This window comes from Filicampus tigris, chromosome 8 (genome assembly GCF_054856515.1).
Source record: "Filicampus tigris isolate MCC_2025a chromosome 8, RoL_Ftig_1.0, whole genome shotgun sequence".
Lineage (NCBI taxonomy): Eukaryota > Metazoa > Chordata > Actinopteri > Syngnathiformes > Syngnathidae > Filicampus > Filicampus tigris.
The window spans coordinates 19,435,614-19,460,514 of NC_141224.1; the positions used below are offsets into that span (position 1 = coordinate 19,435,614).

At 41.0% G+C, this 24,901-nt stretch overlaps 1 protein-coding gene across 4 annotated transcripts in view; it reads right to left on the minus strand.

The window, feature by feature from the left end:
* Positions 1-24,901, minus strand: part of vps13b (vacuolar protein sorting 13 homolog B) — a 333,295-nt gene that overhangs the window by 57,990 nt on the left and 250,404 nt on the right. For all 4 annotated transcript variants that reach the window (XM_086037277.1, XM_086037279.1, XM_086037278.1 and 1 more), the window contains 7 exons: positions 18,195-18,397; positions 15,608-15,827; positions 13,428-13,612; positions 4,713-4,909; positions 2,654-2,835; positions 2,335-2,555; positions 1,609-1,740 (listed from right to left, as the gene is read on the minus strand). In XM_086037277.1, coding sequence (XP_085893403.1) covers positions 1,609-1,740; positions 2,335-2,555; positions 2,654-2,835; positions 4,713-4,909; positions 13,428-13,612; positions 15,608-15,827; positions 18,195-18,397 — 1,340 coding nt within the window. The remainder of the gene's footprint in view (positions 1-1,608; positions 1,741-2,334; positions 2,556-2,653; positions 2,836-4,712; positions 4,910-13,427; positions 13,613-15,607; positions 15,828-18,194; positions 18,398-24,901) is intronic.

The following is a 24,901-nucleotide window of genomic DNA, read 5'->3' on the forward strand; positions in this document are numbered from 1 at the left end:
TGCAAACTTCTGCACAATGAACCAAGTCAGAACACTGGATACTGTATGACTAGATTGGCATCAATGAAAATTAATTTCTGAGAAAAATAATGGTACAAAAAGACTTGATGGGCATCATACTTGAAACTGTGTTTCTTGTGATTAAATGAAGAACATTAGAAAAATATGGTTTTGTTTGTGTTTGTCTTAGTCTTTTTAATACTACTTGATAGTCCACAATATTTTCTACAGATGCAAACAGTGGAACTACTGTTTGAAGAGTAAGGATTAATCTTTCTCAATATTGTAAATACTAAGGACTAGATTCACTAAAGGTTTGCACAGGCAAAAACAGCCGCCTCTCAGATCCATCATCCACGTTCGGAAATTCCCCTCATGCTAGGATGGTGCCAGAGGCCAATAGCGAAGTACCCACCACATGTGTCACATACGTTGTCAATCAAACATTCCTGTGACACGGGACAATATGCTATGATTCATTCTGACTCGAATCTGAAATTTCTGATTTGTTTGTAATGGCCAATTCGCATTTCAGTTCGAGTCACCACCGGTTTGTGCACAGCCCTCCCTACTTGTGACAAAACTCCTTTTAACTCTACATTTCCTGGCATTGAGGTCATTTGATTTGAACACACTGTGACAATTGGTGCTGGCCCCTTCCAGAGCCGTTTTTCGGAAGTGCTGTCCCAAGTTTTAAATGCAATTTTACACAGGGCGGGCAGATGCATCTAATTCAAAGGCACTCAAAGTGAAATAATTCAAACAGTACATAGCTTTCATGTTGTTGTTGACGTCCCCAAAATTATGAGAGCATTATATTTTTTTGTATTTGTTTGATTTTGTTCCAGCGACCTTTCCAATTTTCACTTAAAGGAGAAGTCAACCCAAACATGTTTTTTTTCAACAATATATTCCCAGCAGGCCCACTAATTGAAACACGGCATTCTGATAAATTTTACGTTTGTGGAATATGCTAAGCAACAAAATGCACTAGTTTTTAGCCATATCTGGGGGCAGCGATTTTGTCTTCTGTCGACTGAAAATAACATCACAACTGCTCACAACGACCAATCACGGCTGACCTGTTTTCTGAATCAGAGCCGTGATTGGTTGTTGTGAGCAGTTGTGATGTCCTTTTCAGTCGACAGAAGACAAAATGTCCGCCCCCAGAGATGGCTAAAATCGAGTGGATCAACACTTATTCCACAAACGCAATATCACAATATTCAACTAATGGGCTTGCATAGAACAAATTCTTGAAAAAAAAAATGTTTGCGTTGACTTCCCTTTAAATACTTTAACATGCATTTGTGGCTCTCCCAAATTTTCCATGATGATGATGAAGACCATCACAGCTAACTCAAGCACAAAAGCCTCTTTTAAAATACGACAGTCTCCAACACTTTTACACTTGTAGCCAACAGCGCACACACTGTTAGTGACTGAACATGCAATTCAATGCCTGCTATTTGGGATCTTAGAAAATCAGACCCTTAGAGGTATTGTTTTTACAATACAGTTTCTATTAAATGTGAGGTGGTTTGGAAGATCTTGTGGACCACTAAAGTATTGGATGTGGTTTAATGTACACAGTGTTGTCTGGATTACCTGCTGCCAGCTTTTCAAGGCAGTGTCCAGTGTGTGGATGGCATACTGACTGATGGTGGCAAACATAGGCTCCATAAAGATGTTTGCATCCCACACATTGCTTTGGGGACAACATGTGGCTGTAGCCTGGCCCTGAAACGTAGCACATAAATGTAAATTAGAACTGTTAATCAATGAACTCCAGTAAGTTTGATACAACTTGTTTCTACACCCTTATCAAAGAGGGATGCAATTATATATATTTTTTCCCATTAATAAAGATTAAGTCAATCCAAACATATTTTTTTCCGGTAGATGTTCGATGCAGGTCCACTTGTTTAGACACGGCATTCTGATTAATATTGCGTTTGTGTTAATATGAGAAATCCACCTGGCTAGCTCAGGAGCCGGCCATTTTGTCACTTCTGTTTACTGAAGATGACATCACAGTTGCTCAGGGCTCAGGTAATGACCAATCAGCTTCAGAAAACAGGTGAGCCATGATTGGTTGTTATCTGAGCCATGAGCACCTTCAATGTCATCTTCAGTCGACAAACGTGACAAAATGGCCGCGACTGCATAGAACATATTCTGGAAAAAATATGCTTGGGTTGACTTCCCCTTTGACTGAAATGAGGGTTGAAATACTCGGGATAAAAGGCAGTTCTGTACCACTGCACACTACAGCCAGAGTTCATGCTAAAATATTTGCATTACATTATCTTCTGCAATTGTAGTGTGAATTACCTGTATTACACAGGGCTGCAGAACCTGTAGGTGTGTTAAATTTCGATACTCCAGCAGCTTGCAGTCTAGCTGGGTGGAAAAGTTGAACTCCTGACAACACCTTTGGCCACTGGTCCACTGACGCAAGAAGATCTGTGGCTCCCAAGTACCAATAACCATGAACTCTTGTTTCTGAGGTATCTTCCGGTCTGGCAGGAAGGGTCGAAGTTTTTGAGATGGAGCTGCAAAGAGAGGGAATATTCAAAATTTGTGCAACCAAGCTGATTGCAACTTTGAATGTAAACCGAGTTTAGTATGAAGCAGTTTTCTTCATCCTGACCTGTTCCCAGTTGTTCTAGATGGTGGCAGAGGTGAACTTGCATCTGTGCTAGCTGTAGGGACACACCCAAGGAGGGGACAAACCAAGGTGCAAAGCAGGAGTCCACACGGGTGCACGCTGCCAGGGCCATGGGAGATACCAACTGATCGCATGGTAGTTGTGATCCAGACTCACTATCTGAACTGAAGGCAATGAGGAGAAGCAGATTTGAGAAATTCATTTGCAGTCCTCCCCATGGCCATTAATTGCATGTCATGGTTGATGGTGCTGAATGGCTGGTAAGCGATGTAATTTTCTGCTGCGGTGGTCCACCACGACTCCAGCAGGAAATGCATGAAACTTAAATAACAGTGGTACTTAAAAGAGTTAAGTATCTTATGTTGATGATTTGTAATGTAATTTGAATGTTGACATTTTTGCTTAGTGTTTTAAAGTACAAATGAAATGAGTGCGTTTGAAGTGAAGACTCATTTGTGATATAAAAAAAAAGACAATTTAAACAAAGGATATGTCGTGTTTGGAGTATGATTATAATGAAAGTCAGATGTATATTTGGTTTTACACTTTCTTTCGTTTTTTTCTCTGACATGTTTTCTTGGTCCTTCCCTTTCTGCTCTTCTAGCTCTCTAAGCCACACAGAATGTGGGCTTGGCAAATTCTATTCCACTTAAAGTTCCCTAAATCTCAGGAGGAAACAGGGGAGAAAGGAAATAAGTGAATTAAGATGGGAAGAAATTCAAAAGAGAATGCATGAAGCCCATAAGAAGTCAGAAGGTGTTCGCTGAAATATTGGAGAAGAGAAGCAGTGGTAGTAAGACTGGAAGACCAAACACATTCTTTTTGAGGTGTTACAAGTTGACCCAACCCTTCTGGCAACTTGTGAGCCAAACCAAAGGGGGCTTTTACTCCTCATGCTTCCCGTGAGCTTTCCCTCGATTAGATACACTCAAGGTAAGCAGGAAGGAATCCGGATGGGGCCTGACAGGCACTTGGTGTGCTGGGAAATCTCATTAGGCTGATCTGAACGCCTTCCAAACCCACTCCCAGCTCCTGCTTACCATATGTGGTACAAGGGACACATTGCTGACTCTGTGCTTAGTCGCCTGGATGTATGCTATCCCTCCACTTTCACTCGCACCCATTGTGGATGTAAATGTAAACAGTACAGTAAAAAAAAAGCTCTAACATCTCAACACACGACAACATACAGTAAGTTTGAGTAAGTATACCGGCAAGCCACTAACTAGCCACCGAGCCATTACATCAACAGCTACTTACAATGAGACAGACAACAACAACAACATCTTGCGCTCGTCTGTGAAGACTGTATAACATTTTGGAATGTGTCTGTGGGAATTTGTGTGCATTCATCCAGATGAGCATTTGTGAGGTCAGAAGTCATCGATGTTGGATGAGAGGGCCTGGCTCACAACTTCTATTCTAATTCATCACAAATGTGTTTGGGATGGAACCCATCCTCAGGTTTGATGGGCTTGACGTCAGGTCTGTATCGGCCAGTCAGGTTCTTCCACACCACACTCATCCCATCACCTTGCTCTGTGCTGTGGCACATTCATGCTGGAACAAAGGGCTTCTCCAAGCTTCCACAAAGTGGAGGCAGAATTTAGAAAATGCTTGGGAATGCTGCAGCATTACAGTCCAGGGGGAACTTAAATTTCCACCAAGCCGTACGGTTCAGTTCAGTTCAGTTCACCGATGTACAGTCTAGATCGGGAAAACATGATCCTGCTTGAGGAATCCCGTTTTCTGTTGTATCCCATCAATATGTTTTTAAGTGGTTCCTTTTCTTTCCTTTCCATTCTTATATCCAGTTGCAAGGCAGATTTGATAACTGTCGATCAGTCGTTGGGCAGCAGTGCAGGTTCGACATTTTAGGCCCTTTTACAATGGCAAGACAAAACTTGTACTGAAGCAGACCATGCTGATTGGCAGAAACGGGGTGGCGTTAAATGGTCTGGCCTAACTCCTAATTGATGAGGTGCTGTGTCCATAAGGACATACAGTACATACAAGAACGATGAAATGAAGAGTCTTTTACCTCTGCTCATCTCCTCCCTCGCTGTTATTATTGAGGACGATCCTCCACACATCTGAGGCCACCAGCTCCTTCCGCTGATCAGTGAAGCTGAGACTGGGAAGCTGCAGCTGGCAGGCGCGGCTCTCCGACAGGCTGAAATCCCGATATGGAACAAAGGCCTGCTGGAGCTCATCCCAGTATTCTAGGCTACATGGTACCTGGAAGAAAAGTCATCCAATGACATGGTAAGTATTCACAAATGTAATTTGTTCCGTGACCACCCTCGTAACTCAAATCACTCGTATTGCAAAACATTGGGTGCTATTGCAAAACCCCATTGGAATGTATGTAAATGCCTTTAATCTTTTCCATTCTCCCACCAAAAACACAACAAAAAAGCTTGTAATGTGTATTTTGAAAGACCCTGTAAAGTATTTTCGTGATTTGCATCTAAAATACATTAAATATACTTAAGATAAGTGCCGAAAACATGCAAAAAAATGAGTAATGATCTGTTCAGACATGGTGTTCAACTTCTGGGGCGTGGCTAAAACGGAGCCGAGTTATGCACTTGGGACCTTGGAATGAGTTGGCCCGCCCCCACTAAATAAGTAATGAGTGCCCTTATTTCATCTGTGGCTATCCATCGTAATAGCGAGTTACTTAGAATAATAAGACATTTCTACCACTACAGCATGCAGTTTGTTAGGAAGCTATGCTAAAAATGTTTCCCTTGAAGTCTTATGTGTTTTGTACTACCTGGGATGCAGTGCCTCTGTTGCGCTGACTCACGCGAGCCATACGGAGCGTGACAATGAAGAATTGGACGGCCCAGCTGCCAGTCTACCGGTCCATGAGCAAGCTAGCTTGCTAGTGGGAGCTAGAGGAATATTCATATATAACTATTTTTTTTAATTTAGGGCAATGGCAAGTTATACACCACCATGCTCTGATTAGGTTAAGCTAGCTTGTTAGTGGGAGCTAGAGGAATATTCACATATAACTATTTTTTTAAATTTAGGGCAATGGCAAGTAATACACCACCATGCTCTAATTAGGTTAACACTATTTACGTAGCCTATTCCTCCTACACATGCCATACTAAACTGTGGCTATCCAAACTGAACTGTAAATGTTTGGTTTAAAGACAGATTTAGTTGCCTTGCTCAAAGGCACCTCTGAATGTGTGAGCGAAGTTCCCTTCATTCTAATGCTTTCTCTTTAGCACTTGGCCTCCAATGCCCCAAGTATTTTATTCAGTTATTTATTTATTTTTTTACCCCAAATGAATCTGCTCTCTTGTTCAGAACACTACACCATTTCAACTTGGCAGTTCAAAACCCAACAAACCCACACATACAACCATGACAGGACAAAAAAAAATAGCATCATTGCTGTGCTATTGTACAAACCATACTTTTCAGTGTATCCCTGTAGCGATTGTGCTACTTTTGTTGTCAGCTAAACACAAAAGCTTTTTGTACATAAACATCCTATTATGGTAATTGGCACAGCGCTATTCTTTTCATTCACCTAAAAAACAAGTTCATTTCTCATCTCGTCATAAAAGCCAAAACATTTTCACCACAGAACACCAATAAAGCACAAGATGACAAGTCACATCCACAACAACACAGCATGACCGCAGCATAACTTAACTGCAGGCTACAAGGCAGACATTTGCATTTAGGTCCTTGAGATGTTTTTTCACACCGAATAACAATTAGGTTATGTGAGCATTTTCACAGTTCGATGGCTGGCACGGCTCGATTCATTTCTGTTACAGTGAGCCAACATTAGCATGCATGTGGTGGGTGGGTGCTCCTGTGTGAACCAAACCAAGTTCTCAGGTTTCACTGACCACCTGCAGAACCCTGCTACTGATGGATCAGTAGTGGCAGGGAGCTCTCAGCAGCCCACCTGATAAATGCCAGACACCAAGGCATGAAGGTGTACGTGGAGTGCATTGGTCTGTGTAAATCAAATTGTTTACTAAAGCTATGGTGCTCCCAGGACAATTTGGAACTGTCAAGGGGGCCAGTGTGCACATGTGCACCCCCTTAAATTTGTATGCGGGGGTCTGAACCTGGATCAGATGAGGTAACCGTAGTTTACTTTGTGTAAGAAATGCCACATAGGGCTTCCTGGAATCAACTTTTCGTAATTGCAGCTGACAGAGTTGTGCACCCGCAACCTTAGCACTTGCCACTGGAACGGAAACTTACAGTCTCTAAAGAGAATTCCCAGAACTGATTTTTTTCAATTCGTAAAAAGGGCCGTTCGTAACTCGAGGTTCCACGGTACATAAATAAATGACTCGTTGACTATTCAATGAATTGTCAACATTTTTTATCGTTGAAATAGTCGTGACTAGTCAGCTAATCTTGGCAGCCCTAATGTATAATAAATGTGATATTGTCTATTGTAATACAGATTAATGCATCACTTGTGTTAAAAAAAAAAAATGTGGGAAGAGAAATTTAAAAAGGTAATCACATTAAATCCCGATGACAATATCGAGGAAAAAAAATCGCAATCAGATTATTTTTCAAAATTGTTCAGATGTAGCTGAATTGACCTTTTATAATTCCTCTAGTATATAGCAACAATAGATTTGATATAAAACAATGCCAATACAGTTGACAGACTTCTACCTTGAATGTAAGAGGTCGAGAAAAGTATGGCCCTTACTATTTAGGAACTGTAGCTATTTTATGCAAAGTAACTCCATTTTCAAGGGATCAAAAATGAAAAACTCTGCCATTGTCTAAATATGCCTGACTTGACTTCAGGTGGAAAATGCAGCTTTGTATACATCACCTGGTTACAGTCAAGAAAAGACAAATAACTGTGTCTATGAAAGACAATATGGCTGTATACTGTATATGTATATACAGGTGTTCTTATGAAGTGCAAGTAAATACAGTCAGTAGTGTTAGTTTCACTGTGATTGCGTGTGTATATCTTATCTGATGACCAAGTTGTAACTATAAATACGTCACACACTCTTTGCTGCAAGTCTTTAAGGGCTTGATGACGTAAGACTGCCAGGTTGCCCTATTTCTTTAGCTAAAGTTTCATGTTGGGAGCTGTTCAAATGCCAAGAAAACGTACATATGTTGAGGGCAAGTACAGTAAATATTCAAAACTATTTATAAATATCTTTACATCTAGGGCGGCTGGCTGATCTGACTTACATCACTGTCAAGTACTTCAGTTTCTGCCAAACCTCAAACTATTATTTTGCATGGAGTTACTTGTCTTGGACTGATTGACACATTACAGTCCCTCTGAAGGATAATTAAAGACAGGCGACCTAAAGCAAACACACAGCATGAAGAAATGATTTCAATTTCCACAATGAACCCAGGTGTGATCTCTGAATCAAAGTTCAAGTATGCCTGTGCAACTGAAGACTCCCCTAGCTTGCTCTGAGGCTCTGACTGCAAATGTACCCTGCCCTGTTTTCCATGACTTTTATTAAAAAGATCAACACTGATTAGGTAGTTCTGTGACTGTTGTCTAAAAATGTAAAAAATTCCACAGCTCGCTACGTCTTATCAGCCAGCAGAAAAATTGAATTGACATCAGCTTGAGCAAATGTTTACTCAGGAGATGCAATGAATTTTTTTCTGAAAATGACTCCCGCTATGATGTCTCATGTGGGCTAATATATGTTAACGTTAATCACTGTGGAAAATCAGGGATAAGATGAAATGCCAAAGTTGTAAAGTGGGACTGTGAAGTTTTTGGTGGATGAGGTGTAAAAACTCCAAATGAAATTAACCACATGAACAGTATTTTATGTTTATAGTGCATTAGATGTGACTAATACAAGTCTACTTGAGTACTGTCCTGTTACAACAATAGTTATCTTGGCGAAAAACCCCTTTGTGCGCTTATTGGTTCAACGTCACACTTAAGATAAACAGCTCATAGACTTCTCTTCGGTTCTTATTAATTGGAGTCTCAAGGCTCAATCCAACTCACAGATCTAAGTGGCACACAGCAAAGCACAGTTTTTCCTTTATTGAGTTGTGTGTAGGATTTTTGTTCATCGATTCCAGCCCCCGAACCAAGTCACCTATGAGGGTGGCCGGTGCAGACTGCCGGTGAAGAAGCTCGTAAAAGAGGGAAAATTGGGGCCCACGAACAATACACCTCGGTGTGCCTCATGCTGAGCCACTATCCCCCTAGGACAACCCACAAAAACACCAATGCTCCGGGAGCGGAGAGGCTCTTCTTTGGCAGGGATTACATTCAAAAACCATGAAGTGTCCTACATGCAACCATGCAGTGACTGATTGGCATGCTGCATGTAACATCACGAACTATGTTATATCTATCTAATTTATTTATTGTAACTTTTATCATTATTGACAATATTTAATTAACCTATTTATTTTGCTTTATGTTTTATGTTCAGACTTATGTACAACAGTTTACAGCTGTGGTTACTGTTGAAGTGCTCTATTAATAAATCAGAGCCGAGTTGAGAATTGTATCTCCTCCTCTTGCTCTGCTGATTTGAGCTGTGACACAATCCCTGCTCCTGTATTATAATTCACTTCCTCAGGTTTCGAACAACACAGAGAGACATTGGGAGGGGAAGAAAAAGGGTAGGGCAACAAAGGACACCTGGTTATGAGTCAGTGCGCTGGTGTCAATGAGTCACCTCCTTTCTCTTTTTCTGTCCCATCATCACATTGGCCCTCCACAGGTGCAGCTACGCAGAGGCCCTATCAGAAATCTGTCAATTTCCAGATCCAACTCCCTTCATCCTACCACTTTCCTTCTGTGTGTGAAAATATTGTAAGCAGTAACATGACTGAGGAAAAGTAGTAGTTTGGAATTCCCACCGGACAACACTGGAAGTAGTTGGGAAACCACAACTATTTAAATGCACGGGAACTTGATTGTATAAATATGATCTACTCTGGAGAAAAGCAAAAGGTATGGCTCAGAAGTGCAACCGCTCAACCCCTACCTTTATTCGCAAAGTAGAGACAGGGAGCACATCAGCAGCAGATACGATTTGTGCCGGTGAGAGGAAGAGGATGAGGGAAGAGTGAAAATATGGATCGCATTTTGTCCACTTGCAATCACTCTTAAAGAGGTATTTTCCGAAAAACTTTACATGACAGGTAGGAGAATGATAGCAATTACAAGACAGCTCTCTTTGCTCCCTGTTTCTTTTTCTTTTCCTACGCCTCTCACTTTACATTTCTCAAAATCTATCAGCCTCCATCTCTGTGTGGCTCCGTGGTAATTCTAGAGGCCTGAGAAATAATGACTGCCTTGGTTTCCCCCCTCACTCTGTAGTGTCTAGATGCGAAGTGAGTTGAATTATTTTTGGGAAAGAAACCGAATCATTTGTGTTTTTTATGGCTGCATTTCCGTCCTCTGAATCTTTCGTTTTTTTCTGGTCTTGGGAGGAAGTGAAATAATTAAAACATCTGCACTTCTGCATAAAGTAAGGCTAGCTGCTTGTTGGCCAGAGGCTTGAATCTATTACATCTGGGATCACAATGACTTTTGGCTGATGACTGAGGGGTCCAGTTCAAATAACCCCCTTGAACCTAAGCCTTCTGCTCGCACACATCTGAAAGACTGATGTGAGTATTTGGACACAGGTCTAAGGCAAGTTTGGCTGTGTAACACCATAAGCAATGGAGCCAATAAATAATGATTACTTCACAATAATATTTTTCAAAAGGTCATGCATTTTTCAAATAGAGTAACATGCATCGAGGCCATTCCACCCATGGCCTCCTAAATAATGTTTATTGCCCACTATACCTATAGCATGCTTAACTGGCGCACAGCTTTGTTATTTCTGCAACTTTCCTGCCTCTAGCATGGACAGATATACATCTATGACTTTCTCATGGCTTATTACACAGTGGGCTCTATCATATCCAACATGGATTCTGTAGAGATAAATTATCTCACCATTTCACATTACCCAAAGGTGGTTTCAGTAATAGATGGGGTCTCAGAACCTGCTCCTGTCAACACATGAATGAAACACTCATCATTTGTTTAACAGACTTATTTTAGGCCTGGAACATGCCAGATGACAGGGGGATTAGGAGATGTGGAAAACACATGTTCATCAACCACAGGTTGCATTCTGCATTTCTTGCCATGCAACTCATTTTCACACATTAACTCCTAAAAAGTCTCATGCATGTTAATTATTTCATCAATGTGGTATTTGGGGTACTGGCAGTTGATGTACTAATTACCTTCATTAAGGGTTTAAAGTTCATTATTCTTGAATGGTTTATACATTTTGATGCAGGAAAATCAGTTGTAAAGGGACACGTGTTTCTCTTATTAAAAGACAGGCAGAGAGGAGTGAGTAAAAGATCTCAAATATTGTCATAAGTTTATGTACATCAGATACACAAAAACAAGTTACGCATAAATTTGAATTAAATTTTTGCCAAAATAAAAGTTCGCTGATCATGCAGAACATTCCAAGATGTTTTAACTTAACATGGCCGAGGCCTACGATGATCACAACAAGTACAATCAGGTCAGTACATATCTAAGAAGGAAGATCTTCCATTTACATAAATCAGGAATGTCTTGTACATGCCAGGATCATCAGCCCAAACATTGTGTGCGAGTACGAAGTAACAACTCAGGAATCAACAAGGCCTGCCATAAACTGAACGCTGAAGAAACATGTGTCAACATAGGTTAGGTAGATACTTTATTTCTGCCAAAGAAACTTTGAAGCAAGGCTGTTGTCCAGGAAAGACAGAAAGAGCCAACCTCGTCAGTCACATTTACACCGTACCATATTGACAAAGGACATTTCTTCTGGAGTGCTGAAGCATGTCATTGACTTAATTGACCAGTACCACAAGCGAAGGGAGCGTTTTTCTACGGGACAAACTATTGGAAAATTTAAGTGGCATGTTGCTTGGGCTATTAATATTGAAAAGGGATGACTACTTCTGAGTTCTCCAGCACAACTACTTTGCATTATGGCTGGACCTTTGTTTTCTAAGTCATTGTCCAGGTTTACATGGAGCCACGTAAATAGGCCCAATCTGAATGGAATTTCATTCAGATTCAAGTACAAGTACTGGTAACTTGTTTTTATCAAGATGCTGCTTTAATAAAAGTATTAAAATATTGTGCTAAATAGATGAATGAACTCCATCTTGAGAGATCACATGGATGTTTACATCAATCTCTGCGTGTCACACGGCTGTAACACGGCTGATCTGATTAACGACCCCTGCAAGAGAGAAAAACCACATCATGGACTGGGACAAGGTAAAGTCATCCGTGCTGAAAGTAACAAAAGAGCACAACTGGATTAAGGAAGCCAGAGATCAGAAACAAGCCCCGAGGACAACCAACGGAGATGCCATGGATCCTACACCTTATCTCACACATGGGATGCAGTCCTCGAAAAGGTGCCAGAATGCAGGGAGCACCAAACTATCTTGCATAAAAACCACTGAGCAAGACATATGACATCACAGTAATATCATGTGACCCTCCAATGAAGGCAACGGTAGTGGAAGAAACATGCATGTAAAAAGGCCTCTACACACCAATCTAATGTCGGGCGTCATGGCCAACTGTCGCGTCGGCCTAGAAGTCGGCACGTCAGACCGGAAAATGACGGAAGAACACAATGTAAAAGCCGAAAGAGATGCAAACTATTCAGGGCGTTCTGCGCATGCGTGAGAAGTACTTTGGTGTAAAGAGTCAACTTGTCTATTGCCGAGATCCTTTCTGTATGACAGTAATGCCCTTGGATATGGCAAAGGAGAGCCACCAGGCCTAGTCTCTTCAAGGCACTTGTCTAACACACAGATACTACACTATGCACACTACTTTCAATACATTCTATATCCATACCGCTACATCAGATAAAAATGAGAAAATAAGGACATTCAAGAAAGTGGGACATGCCATTCAAATGATGCTGGAAAGGGAGGAAGTGCATTGAAATGCACTAGTGATAGAGGAAAAGATGGAATGTCTCATCCCTCACTGAACCTCAGTAGACTCAGTAGCTGCAACAGCCTGCCAAAAACATAACCTCATCTGGGTTTGAAGACACCTGGCTTTTCACACCAGGCATGAAAATGACTTTCACAGCTGTCTGACCGTACATTACATGTTTGGAGGGACAGCAGGGCTCCGTGTCATTCAATAACATGTAAGGTGTGGGTCTCTCCAGACTCAGATCATGAGAATCACATTGGCACACAGCCCAGCTTGGGAGAATTTATTTGTAGTTCAGTATAAATGATGTTGAGCAAGGAGCAGTGAAGGACCTGCGGATTATCTCCGCTCTGTGGGCTCCTACCACCTTTGTCTTAGTAGCACGACTCCAAGACAGCTAATATTTCCTGCGTGGGTGCATATAACATCGTCCCTCTTTGCATCCTCCAGATGTGTCATCGTTGATAATGTGAAATATATGTCAGGGTATGTCTGTGTTTGTGAAGGATGTTGCAAGACTGAGGTGTACGTCATATGCATCTTGGTGAGCCCAACTGCGGCTGCTCCGATGAGACCATTTCTGAAAATCCTAGGGCGACACACCTGACTAATATCTGTTGTTGATGTGAAAAATTGGCATGGTGCTAGATTATTTATGAACTCAACAAGCACAGACTTCTTCGAAATCATACATATTGTGTCTGAATTTCATGGACATAATGACTTTTTCTTTAAAACCAAACATGTTCTGATTTCTACCTGTAAGGCATCCCCGAGGTCAGCCATACTGATTTCCGGGTCTTCTGTGGTGTTGAAAGGAACTGGTGTTATCCTGATGAAGGTAAGGACACGAGGTTCAGGGTACCTCCACAGCATTAGTCCTGGGCTATCTTCTGTTTCACCATAGAACACAACCTCATGTGGCCCTGGCCATCTTTGGGAAGCTGTCACACAGTAGAAAAATAGTAACACGAGGTACACAGATTGAAAACCAGTTATCACAAACACTATTTCAGTTAATACTGCTAAGAGTGGCACAACTATTTATTAGGGGGGCAAACGCTTTTTCACATGGGACCATATACGTTTGGATTGTTTCTCCCTTCCATAAATCAAATAATCATGACATTGAATTTTATTTCATATTTACTTTTTGATTTCAATGCAACATATTGTATTTACATTGACTTGATAATCACAAACTTTTATGTGTGACAAATATGTTATTATAAAAAAATAAAACTATCAAGGGGGGCAACATTATTTGTTTTTCACTGCGTCTCATTTGCTGTGAGAAAAAGTACTCGCTTTTGTTTTTAGTCAGTCCTTGTCAGATCACATTTATACATTCTGAATAAAAATCGGATCTGGACTTTGACCAGAGATAATCAAATGTCGGGGTGGTGCATTTATAGATGTTTCTATGGAACCCAAAACAAAACATAGATGTTTCCATGCCTTCAGAATGTTTATGCGCACAAGAAGCAATATATAAACACAGGGGTTGAGTAAACTTTTTTTTCGGTAAACAGTCATTGACTGCGCTATGCCAAACACCTGAAAAAGCTGGATGACATGGATCAAAACTTTTGACTGGTGTTTGAATAAAATTGCGGTTGCTGTTTTGGATCCAAGTCCTTTGGAAAAAAATGTTTATTTGGGGAAAAATGTTTGTCTCCTGGGGGTACAAAACTGATACTCTTTGTAGAGAACACATTTCTGGGAGTAGCAAAATCTGTCTGTGGGCAAGTGTTTCTTTCATGTTAAGAGGCCAGCATATTACTCTGCTGCAAACAGAGGATGAAACAAAAGCAAAAACAGACACTTTCATGGTTTTGCTTTCAGTCGCATTAGCGAGACCCTTTTTTTCTCTCCCTATATCTTCCACTTCTTTCTGAGTCAATTCCATCCCTTGGGGGGGGGCTACTTGCACATCTCTGAACTTCGGGGACTGCTTTCCTCTGCCTGTTGACAACATGTTGCAAACAGATTGTTCCCTGCCTCCTTGTTCTAGCAATATACATTCTTCAAAGATGCAAGAATAAAACAGTAAACACATAAAATACAATCAAAATCAAAACAAAGAGTCAACCGCAGTTGACAGTGGAGGACTAGTCTATAGCCAAGGAGGAGTTTGATCGTCTTTGTATAACGTTCCTATGTGTGCATGTCGAGAGCAGCACACACAAAGCACCAAGAAAGGGAATACACATCATGTTAATTAAATTTGAAGTCAACCCAAACATATTCTTTTGAATAATATGTTCTATGCAAACCCACTAGTTGAAACAAGGCATTCTGATAAATATTTCGTTTGTGGAATATCAGAAATCCACTCGTTTTTAGCCGTCTCTGGGGGCGGCCATTTTGTTGCTCATGGCTCAGGTAACGCCCAGTCACAGCCGACCTGTTTTCTGAAGCTGAGCCGTGATTGGTCGTTACCTGAGCCCTGAGCATTTATGACGTAATTTTCAGTCAACAGAAATGACAAAATGGCCGCCCCCCGAGATGGCTAAAAAGGGGTGGATTTTGCTGCTCAACTCATATTGCACAAACGCAATTTTAATCAGAATGCTGCGTTTCAACCATTGGGCCTGCTGAGAACATATTCTTGAAAAAGATATGTTAGGGTTGATTTCCGCTTAAAAGTGCAACCAGGTAGATATGTCTGATTAACTTTGATTGATGCCATCAATGTGTATGTTGAGAGCTACATACACTCCCATGGCTCAGAAAGTCACTTTGTTAACTTGCAATTGAACCACACTTTCTATGTGATGACAGAAAAATCAATTGAACTTGGTCCGAATTAAACGGTGACCTATAGTATGCTCTGCACACAGAGAAAATCTCTGGTGAACAGAGCGGTCAGATAGCCATGAATCCAATTTGTCATTCAGGGTTTCCCCAGTTGGGATACAAGTAGCATTAACATTCACCTGAGTCCTGGATGTACTGGAAGTGTCCTGTTCGCAGGTCATCAGAGCTGTGTTCTGAGCGAGAACAGGGAGAACCCGGGGAGGGCGGTGGTTGGGTCTGGAAGGTCTTGGCTTTCGGGCAGTTTTCTTCCAGGGAGTCTCCTTTCTGTGCAGAGTGATATGCTTGTAGGTGCTCCTCCACCAACTTCAGGCAGTTAAGATGCTCTTGTCCCCCAAAAACCTGTCAAGACAAAATACAGCAGCTGGTTTTTAGGTGGCTGGAGAAAACAGAAGCATTTATCTACCTAATAAAGATGCAAGATTGGAAATTGGGAGTACAGTGCATCTGGAAAGTGCACTTAAGAAATCATTGTTCCACATTTGAAACATGCTGGTGCCAGAAACATGGCGATGTTTTCAGAGGCAAGAACTGAGAGAGTAGTCAGAAAAAGAGGGAAAGCTAACTGCAGCAATGCACAGAGACATCCCGGATGAAAACCTGCTCCAGAGCGGTCTTGACCTCGGACTGGGGCGGCAGTTCATCTTTCAGCAGGACATGAGTTTGAGCACACAGCCAAGTTAGCAAAGGAGTAGATTAAGGACAACACTGTCAATGTACTTGAGTGGCCAGACTGCTTGAGTGAAACTGCCCAAATTTACAGTTTGTGGCTTCATATTCAGAAAAGCCTGTATATTGCTGTCAAAGAGCCATCAACACAGTATTAGGCAAAGGCGGTGAGTACTTGTGTGAATACGTGTTACACATTTTATTTTCTTTTGAATTAACTTGCATAAAAAAAGTAATTCTGTCATTTTGGGGTGTTGTGTGAAGAATATTGAAAGAAAAAAAATCTATTTTGAAATGACGCTGGAACATAAAATGCGGGTAAAAAGGTGAAGCTCTGTGCATACTTTCTGAATACAACGTCCATGTTGTCAGCAAATACAGTTATCTGCACAGTGACATGACTCCAAGGTGGTATGCCCTCCATAATTATTGGCACCCCTGGTTAAGATTTGTTAAAAGCCTTGAAATGAATTCAATTTGTATTGCACAAGTATACTCATTCTGAAAATTGTTAGAAATGCTTCACAAGATACAGAATCAAGCCCTTCCCATGGCCATCTCGGTCCCCAGACCTCAACCTCATTGAAAACCTGCGGCGTGAGCTGAAGAGGAGAGTGCAGAGGAAAGGAATCAGGTGGCTGGAGAGAGATTGTGAGAGAGGAATGGTTAAAGATCCCGCTTTCTGAATTCTCCCATCCTGTGAAACATTATAGAAGATTAGGTGTTGTTTTGTTGGCAAAAGGGGGTTGTACAAAGTATTAACATCAGGGGTGCTATTAATTGCGGCACCCGTGATATGATGTTAAATAACTATTTCTTAATGTGGGATTCTTTTCCCCACTGAATAAATGCAACTCATTCACTGCCAGACATTTTCAGACTCACTTTTACCCTGAGGTTTGAAAAATTTGAAAAAAACCATATAAATAAATTCCATGGATTGAATGACTGTACTGTGAAAAGACAAATGTGTCAATGGCAGTGAATGAGTTAAGGGTTGGACTTTCCTATTATCTTTTTTTTTTTTCATTTTCGATTTTGGTCCTACATTATTTAGAAAAAATGAATTTCTTAGAAGCTTCAGAACACATCTTAACTAGGGATGCCAAAAATTGTTGAGCGAACTGTATATGCAGCTGTTGGTCATTTTTCAACATTTTCCTCCAAAACAAGATGAGAAACGGTCACATGAGTCACCTCTTTACAGTACATCGTCAATAACTACCCAACACAAGCTAGTATCCTTCTTCGATGGTGTCCCCCTTCCACATGCCATCAACGTGGGTCGGCTAGGCTTTGGACAAAGGACCAGGAATCTCTGAGTCAAAATCTTTTCACACATGGTGCCTGCTACCACCTAACGTGTGCATATGGCTTCATGACTAAACTCTGAAAACAGGAAAATTCGGGGAGTTTCTTTCAGGCAGAGGGAGAAAATAAGATGAAGAAATCGGAAGGAATTCCAGTGGTTTTTGTACAGCACTTGATTAAAACACCACAAACACCAATATTTTCAAAGGGAAACATGCAACTATGTATTAAGGGCAACCACTGAAAAAGATAGAGAGCAGGGTCACTCTGGAGTCGTGATGTGGAACAATACATTAGTAATAATGCAATCAGTTCATCACACCAAAAAGGGGATTTTTCAGCTGGGACATTATGTAACTTTGAGCAGAAAGCCACATATAAAATATAACCTGGCCTAGAAATAGCCAAATAATGTTCCTCTACTTAACTGGCAGATGAAACCCAAAGTCACACAAATACGCACACGCACGGGTCACTGTGGATTTGAAGGGTTCAATGCCTCCTCTCGAACTACAACTACACTCATTAACGCTGAATTCAAGAGGAAGAGCAGAACAAACAATCAAAATAGTGAATATAATGTATATTATTAATGTGAGACCAAAAAGAACTCAAAGTAAAATGGAATTGCAATCAAAACTAACAATAAGAAAAATACTTGACCCCAAATGTTGGTGCTTGATCTCTTACTAATGCACTGCAACTATGATGTATTGAGAGTATTTAGACCTGCAGCAGGCCTCCTTTCAGGTCCAGCAGCAATTTAGGGGGACCGGGCTCAGGTCCAGGACTACCACTGTGCCGACACCACCTAGCCTTCAGTGAGCTGCTGCAAGAAAATGGCCCCAGTAGAAGATGGCTTCTGTCCTTCAGCCCTGTTCTCATCAGAACATCTTGTAGCTCCAGCTGCACAGAAGCAGATTGTACTGCATCTGGGAGAACAGGAAAAGTGACAAGAAATGATGAGAGGTTACACAACCATTTCAAAACATTGGACAAGGACAATGGAAAATGTTAGACCAGTCATAGCACACAGTATAACAGACAGATTACATTAACTTTTGAAATAGATGAAATACTGGGGGAAAAAAAAAGCATCACAATGGAAGTTAAGTTTGTTCATTTAATAAGTACCATCAAACCTACAACTCCAAATGTCCTATAGGTTGTAGAGTTTGCAATTCAAGAATTTCTGCCAACAACATGCAAGCAATTAGTGCGTGACGTCACACGTGTCACCACACAACACCACCGGGAACATTTAGTGTAAAAACAGGTGAACGTTTTTTAAAACATTGCCTGTGCACTTAATAAAATTAAGATACGACTGTGACAGTTTGACTCCGGCACAGATTCTTTCAATTATAACTGATCTGTATGGGAAAAATGACAATAAGAATCAGACCGCTCCTGTTTTTCTTTAAAGTGTGCCGCTAACCAACATGACTAAACAAAGACAGTGAGAGTGAAAAAAACAAAAAACATGGTGGGATCCACATGGTGAAGCCAAACGCCCACTCATCCTGAAAGAACCAAACATAGCAGGAGCCACCACAATAAGACAGCACTCTCTGTCCTTTCCATTTAATCGCAGATGGGTCATTAACTGTGGTCACAGGCTGTCCAGAAGTTGGCCTTTAAGTCCCCATAAATCAGCAGACTCCAACCCCATCTAGTAGTTGTTAACATGGCAGGGCTGAGCTGGTCAGTCACAGCAACAGCAGCAGCCCATTTGGAAACCTCAAACCAGAATGACTAATAATGCCCTGTGAAGTGGCCCTTTGCCTTTTGACGGCAGTAATGGTCCCTCCACTGTGCTTGGCTCAGAGTCCTGGGAAGCAGAGAAGTAGAGTGTGCACATACAACTACAGTCCCCATTATTTTACACAGATGTGGCTGACATAGGGTTATGTTCAAATATATCGTTAGCCTTACAGCATAATTGCCCAAGTCCTTTCGAACTTACTGTCAAAAAACAACAACAATGTACTTTCTATAAATTGTTTTTTCTTTATGTTCTCATAGATTCTCAGTCATCCAGGTTATGACACCAAAGGTTGAAGAGACGCAACTGCATTCTTTTTGATTTGTGTATTTGTTATACAAATACACTTACTTTTGCAAGTAAGCTATTGAGTAAACAACGATTATTTCATTTTTTTTACGGCAACAATTGATTTAGCTTAGCTACTCTGACAGTATGTGTAACTGATACTGTATCAATGTCATTACATGTTTTATTTGACTTGAACAAAGACGAGTGGGGGAATTCTATCCATCAGCCTGCAACAAAAACAAAATGCAGCTGCATACAGGTAAGGTTGTTGCCAGTGTTCCATTTGGAATCTGATATCCAGTGGACTACGCACTTGGCACATGACTCATTTGCCAATTCCTGTATCCAATCAATAATGACGCAGAACATTTCATATTCAAACCACAGCTATTCGCAAAAATTCCAGTGGTCTCTTCTGGGGTGATGTCGGATAGGTGAACTTTCAAGGCCAAATGGAAAGTGGGAGCTGATTAACTAAGAAGAAACTGTAGGTAGACTTAGGGAGGGTGGAGGTTATGGATGACATTAACTGATGTATATGACACACATCTTTCCAGACTTGGTAAATTGACAAAGATATATCTTATTCAATATTCGGCCTTACCACCACAGCTGCAGTGTTCCGATGAATCTGGGCTTTTCTTGTATAAATCAATTTGAAATATCACACTGGGATGAGTCATTTGTCCAGGACAGATGCTGTTGATACATGTTGGCAGTTTACCTGCTAAGCTCTCCTTGTGTTGTGGTGTAAGAGAGTTGTTATTTATTGAACAGGTTTATTTTCATGGTGAGGATTTATTTGACAGCACAAGGAAACTCCCAAGCAAGGTTGTTTAAATGGTGAATAGTGATCTTTTACTACTATTTGCGTGGGAGACACATATACAGACACAAACACTAAATACACAGGTCAACTAGTATGTACAAACTAGTGAGCCCAAAACCACGCTACATGCTGCATGATCACACACAAATGCTCAGATACAGTACAATGGGCAGTCGACTTCCTCACCATGCGTCATTCATAGCCTAGCTGACCTCACGATCCTGCAGTTTAAACCAGAAGCAGCAGCAGCAGTAGCAGCAGCAGCAGCAGCTCACAATAATTAGGTTAATTTGGAGTGATTTTAACGAGGGGGAATCACACTCATTTCTCATCCCATTTTTCCATCCAGTCAAGTCAGACTCTTATTTGTAACCTCCTCCACATCCAAGACTAAACTGTCTGTGTGACCATATTACCAGTATGTTGGTCCCCGGACATGCGTCAGCAGACAGCCAAAGCCATTATGCGGCAAAAACAAACATGTGAGTAGAAGGAATGTAGACTGAAAATACTTGTGAATACAGGAGCATGAGCCAGGTGTTGTCAGTATTTTGTAGAATTAATCAAACACAATGTGTTGCTTACAGAATAAATCATGCAGAAACCCAAGAGGAGGAGACCCTAACGCTATATCACCTTGAACTTTTTTTGGTTTTGTTTTTGTTCCTGGGAAACCTGTCAATACAAATAGGAAGATTCTGGTAAATGTGGACATTGTATGCTCCAGGCCATGAGGAGGCGGTTCTTGCTTTGACATACGAAAATAATCCGGAAAAAGATGGACTGAAAATTGTGCACAGCAGAATGTTGACCTTTGACTTAAGCTACCTCAGCCATCTTGGGAATGCAAACCTTTGACCTTGACTGGGTCTGCCATTTTGGTTCATAAATCTTTGAAAATCTGAAGAAATGTTGCAAGGATATCTATCTAAAAAAAAAAAAAAAACAATTATTTTCATTTGGGGAAGAAATCCGAATTTAAGTTTTGTACTCTTTAGAGGGGGCCACAATTTTCTACCACTTCTCCTGGGGCCCCACATAGGACCACGCATTTCATAACCAGATGTATGACAAAAATATTTTTTTAAATATGGACAAAATACGTGTACAAAATGCTTTAACCACATATGGTGATTTGTTTTCCAGTGCAAAGGGCTCTGCTGAACAGCAAACCAAAAGTACAAAAACTAATTTTGCAAAAAAATAAATAAAATCAACGCACTAAAATGTTTCACATTGTACTGCATGCCAATCCAAATCCATAAAAATAATTATCAGGTCAAGTCTATGTTGTAGTAGCCTAAAGCGCAGTATAAGACCCAGTACAAGTGAAACTAAGACACATATGCCATCTAGTGGTGAATAGTGATATTACAACTTAAAACTATTCTGTGGAACCCTGCTAATCGCGAGGGATAGGGGATTGCGAAAATGTGTAAAATTGATGGCCATTGAAATGCACTGGATAAACTGGTGGCGCGGGCCACCTTTAACCATTTAAGTGTAATCTTAACTGCACAAACAAGATGCAACTTTATTCAAATGAATTGCACTGCATACAAGTACTGAGACAACAAATTCAGCTTAGCAATTCACCTGACGTGCAAAGTGAGGAGGATGTGTATCTGAATAGTGTAATAGACAGTGTGAAATTATGATATTGATAATAAACAATGACAAGACAATGAACATGAGTGGCAATATTGCTAATTTAGCAGTGGGCGGTACAAATATGACATCCAGAAGGCATGGTATGATAACCACAATGAATACTAATGACAAGCTACCAGAATATGCTACGGATAAATATTGGTGTGATCATATTGTAACGTGGTACAGTAGTGCAAGAATTCCGTCGCTGCAAAAGGTGTGTGGCCTTCACAGACACTGGAGGAAGGTGTGGGTGGCTTCGCCAAGTTGGGTATCACTATAGTGTAAATTTCAGCATGGTAAGAGTTGCATGGAAGAAGCTGTTCCTGAACCTGCTGGTCTGGGACAGGAGAAACCTGAAGCACCTTCCAGAGTGGAGGAGGGCAACAAGACTGATGCTGTGTTGTGAGCGGTCCCTAACGAGAGTGCACGCCCATCTTTTGCGCTGGATGGCCTTAATGGTGGGGAGTAAAGAATCAGTGATGCGTTGGGCAGTTTTCACCACACTTTGGAAAGATTTATGTTCCGCAACAGAGCAACTGCCAGACCACGTCGAGATGCAGTTAGTGCATATTGCTTTCAATGGTGCAGCAGTCAAAGTTCAAATACCGCGAAATGGAGCACAACTGTTGTTTGCTGCTAACCTTAATAATTTTCTGGTCGATCTAACAGGCAAAAACAAACTAGTTAATAGCAGAGTGCACTTTAAAAACATGACCCTATTCTCAGCATTCGCAAGGTGAAAGAAAATGACAGCATTCTACACTAAAGACATACTGTAAGTCAGTGGTCTAATATGTATACACCCGTAGTGAACTCACCATGATGATCTTCAAACATTGTGGGAACATATCAAGAACACAACGCATCCCTTCGTCGTTTTAGCTTCTGATGTTATTGCTAATGTTGCGGGGTCACTCCTAATTGATGTATATTTCGTTCATTCGTTTTACAAAACAAAACGGGAAGTAAAAAAACAAAACGAAATCACTTGTGTTGTCAATATTTGTTCTAAAACAAAAATAAAAAAACGGATAACAACTCGTTTTCCGATTTCCGATTTTGTACACAAAGGGAAAATGGAAAAACAGATAACGGGTGATTTGGATGTTTCATGTACTTTGGATATTGTCATCTGCCGCCAGTTGCGTGGCCCGGACGTTGAGTTGCACCAGGAGAAAGATTTCACCTGACTTGCCGGATCTTCACTAATTTCTATTGAGCCGTGGGCATGAGCACACTTTAACAAATCATAACTTTCTGGACGTCAAAGCGATTTTAATGCTGTTTGTTTTGTTGCAAACATCAGAAATGTGACTACAATACAAAAAGCAAAAATCAGTGTGCGTTGAAAATATCTTTTAGCTAAAAAAAAATGGTAACGTGACAAATAACTGCAGCGCGGCTCCAGTATTGTTACACTGTCAAATTAATTCTGTGGGCCGGTTTGCATCCCATAGTGGGACTAGCTCATGCTGAAAGCTATACGTACAATGAGGGAGTGATAAAACCCAGTGTAGAAGTTGCACTCTACGCTTGGGCAGTGCTGAGTGGAGACACGCACACCTGCTGGTCACATTGACGTTAAAAATAAAAGGTTCACCCATGACCAACAGGGGGAATTTTATTGGCCAGCCATTGACATATGTGCACACGCACAGTCACACAACCACATGTGGGGGAACTCCTACAGCTGTTGTTTTGGGGGCATTTGATGCAGTGCTAGTATTCATGTTTGGAAAGCCTCCTTATAAGGTAGCATTGCAAAATGAAATTGGTGTATAAACGTGTACATGCACTCACTCACGGTGACTGGTTTCCAAATTAAATAATTTTGGGACTTTCAATAACATCTTTTAGGCATATAAGGTACTGTAGGTACATACCTTACCATATATGTAACTGTCTGCAAAACCTTCAGTACCAATCTTTGGACATCAGCGAACCAGTAAATACAAGCAGCCCGAGCGGGGCATATATTGGCCCTGTATATGATCGGATCAGCGGGGTAAAGAGCATATTCCAGGAAGCTTGGTCCATGCATGGCTGACTGATGTCAAGAACTGGAACGACGTCAAAATGCTGAGAACATTCAATCAAAGATGTGCATATGCTAACCTTCACCTGCATAATACTCTACAGACCTGCCAGTAATCCAGTGCACACCGGCTTTTCTCTGCAGGCTAACATATAACTTATGTCACTCCGGCAACTAAGTGGGTGGTGGGGCTGGAAGTTTTCGTGAAGTGAAATACATCTCTGGCAAACACTTGGGTAAGATTAGATAGGATCGCGGCTGATTTACTGTCTCAGTTTCTTCCTGGCAGCCCTTATCTGACCACTGCCTGGCTGATTTATACTTCAGGGTGAACTGGTATCAATTAGACCAAACCTAAAGGAGTCATTACCTAAGTAGCAGAACCCTCAGTAGACTAGCTGGGATGCTTAGAGTAATAGAAATAATATATTGTCACTCACCACAGGAATACACTTTCCACTTACCACCAGACCACTATAGGAAACTGGTTCCATAGGGGCGGACATCACAGCCCGAGTACAAGTGTTGTATGTCATCTAAGTCATTAGCCGTCCCGATGTGATAAATGTTAGTCTGTAACATATGTGCCAATTCATTACCCAGAAGAAAAGGCAAGCAACGCTTGGAAGATTTTAGGAAACATGTTTTCATTTGAAGTCTAAAAAGGTTCCGAAATGGCAAACAGAACAAATACTGGATTGTTCACTTTTGTATCACCAAGAGCCTCTCGGATCACACACAAGAAAATGGGAAACTTTCTTTATAACACAACTGCATGTGAGTGAAGAAGAAAAAAAACAAGATGACATAGTAAGTTGTAGTCACATTATTCTACCTAATCATAGCATGTCGCCTTTTGTAAT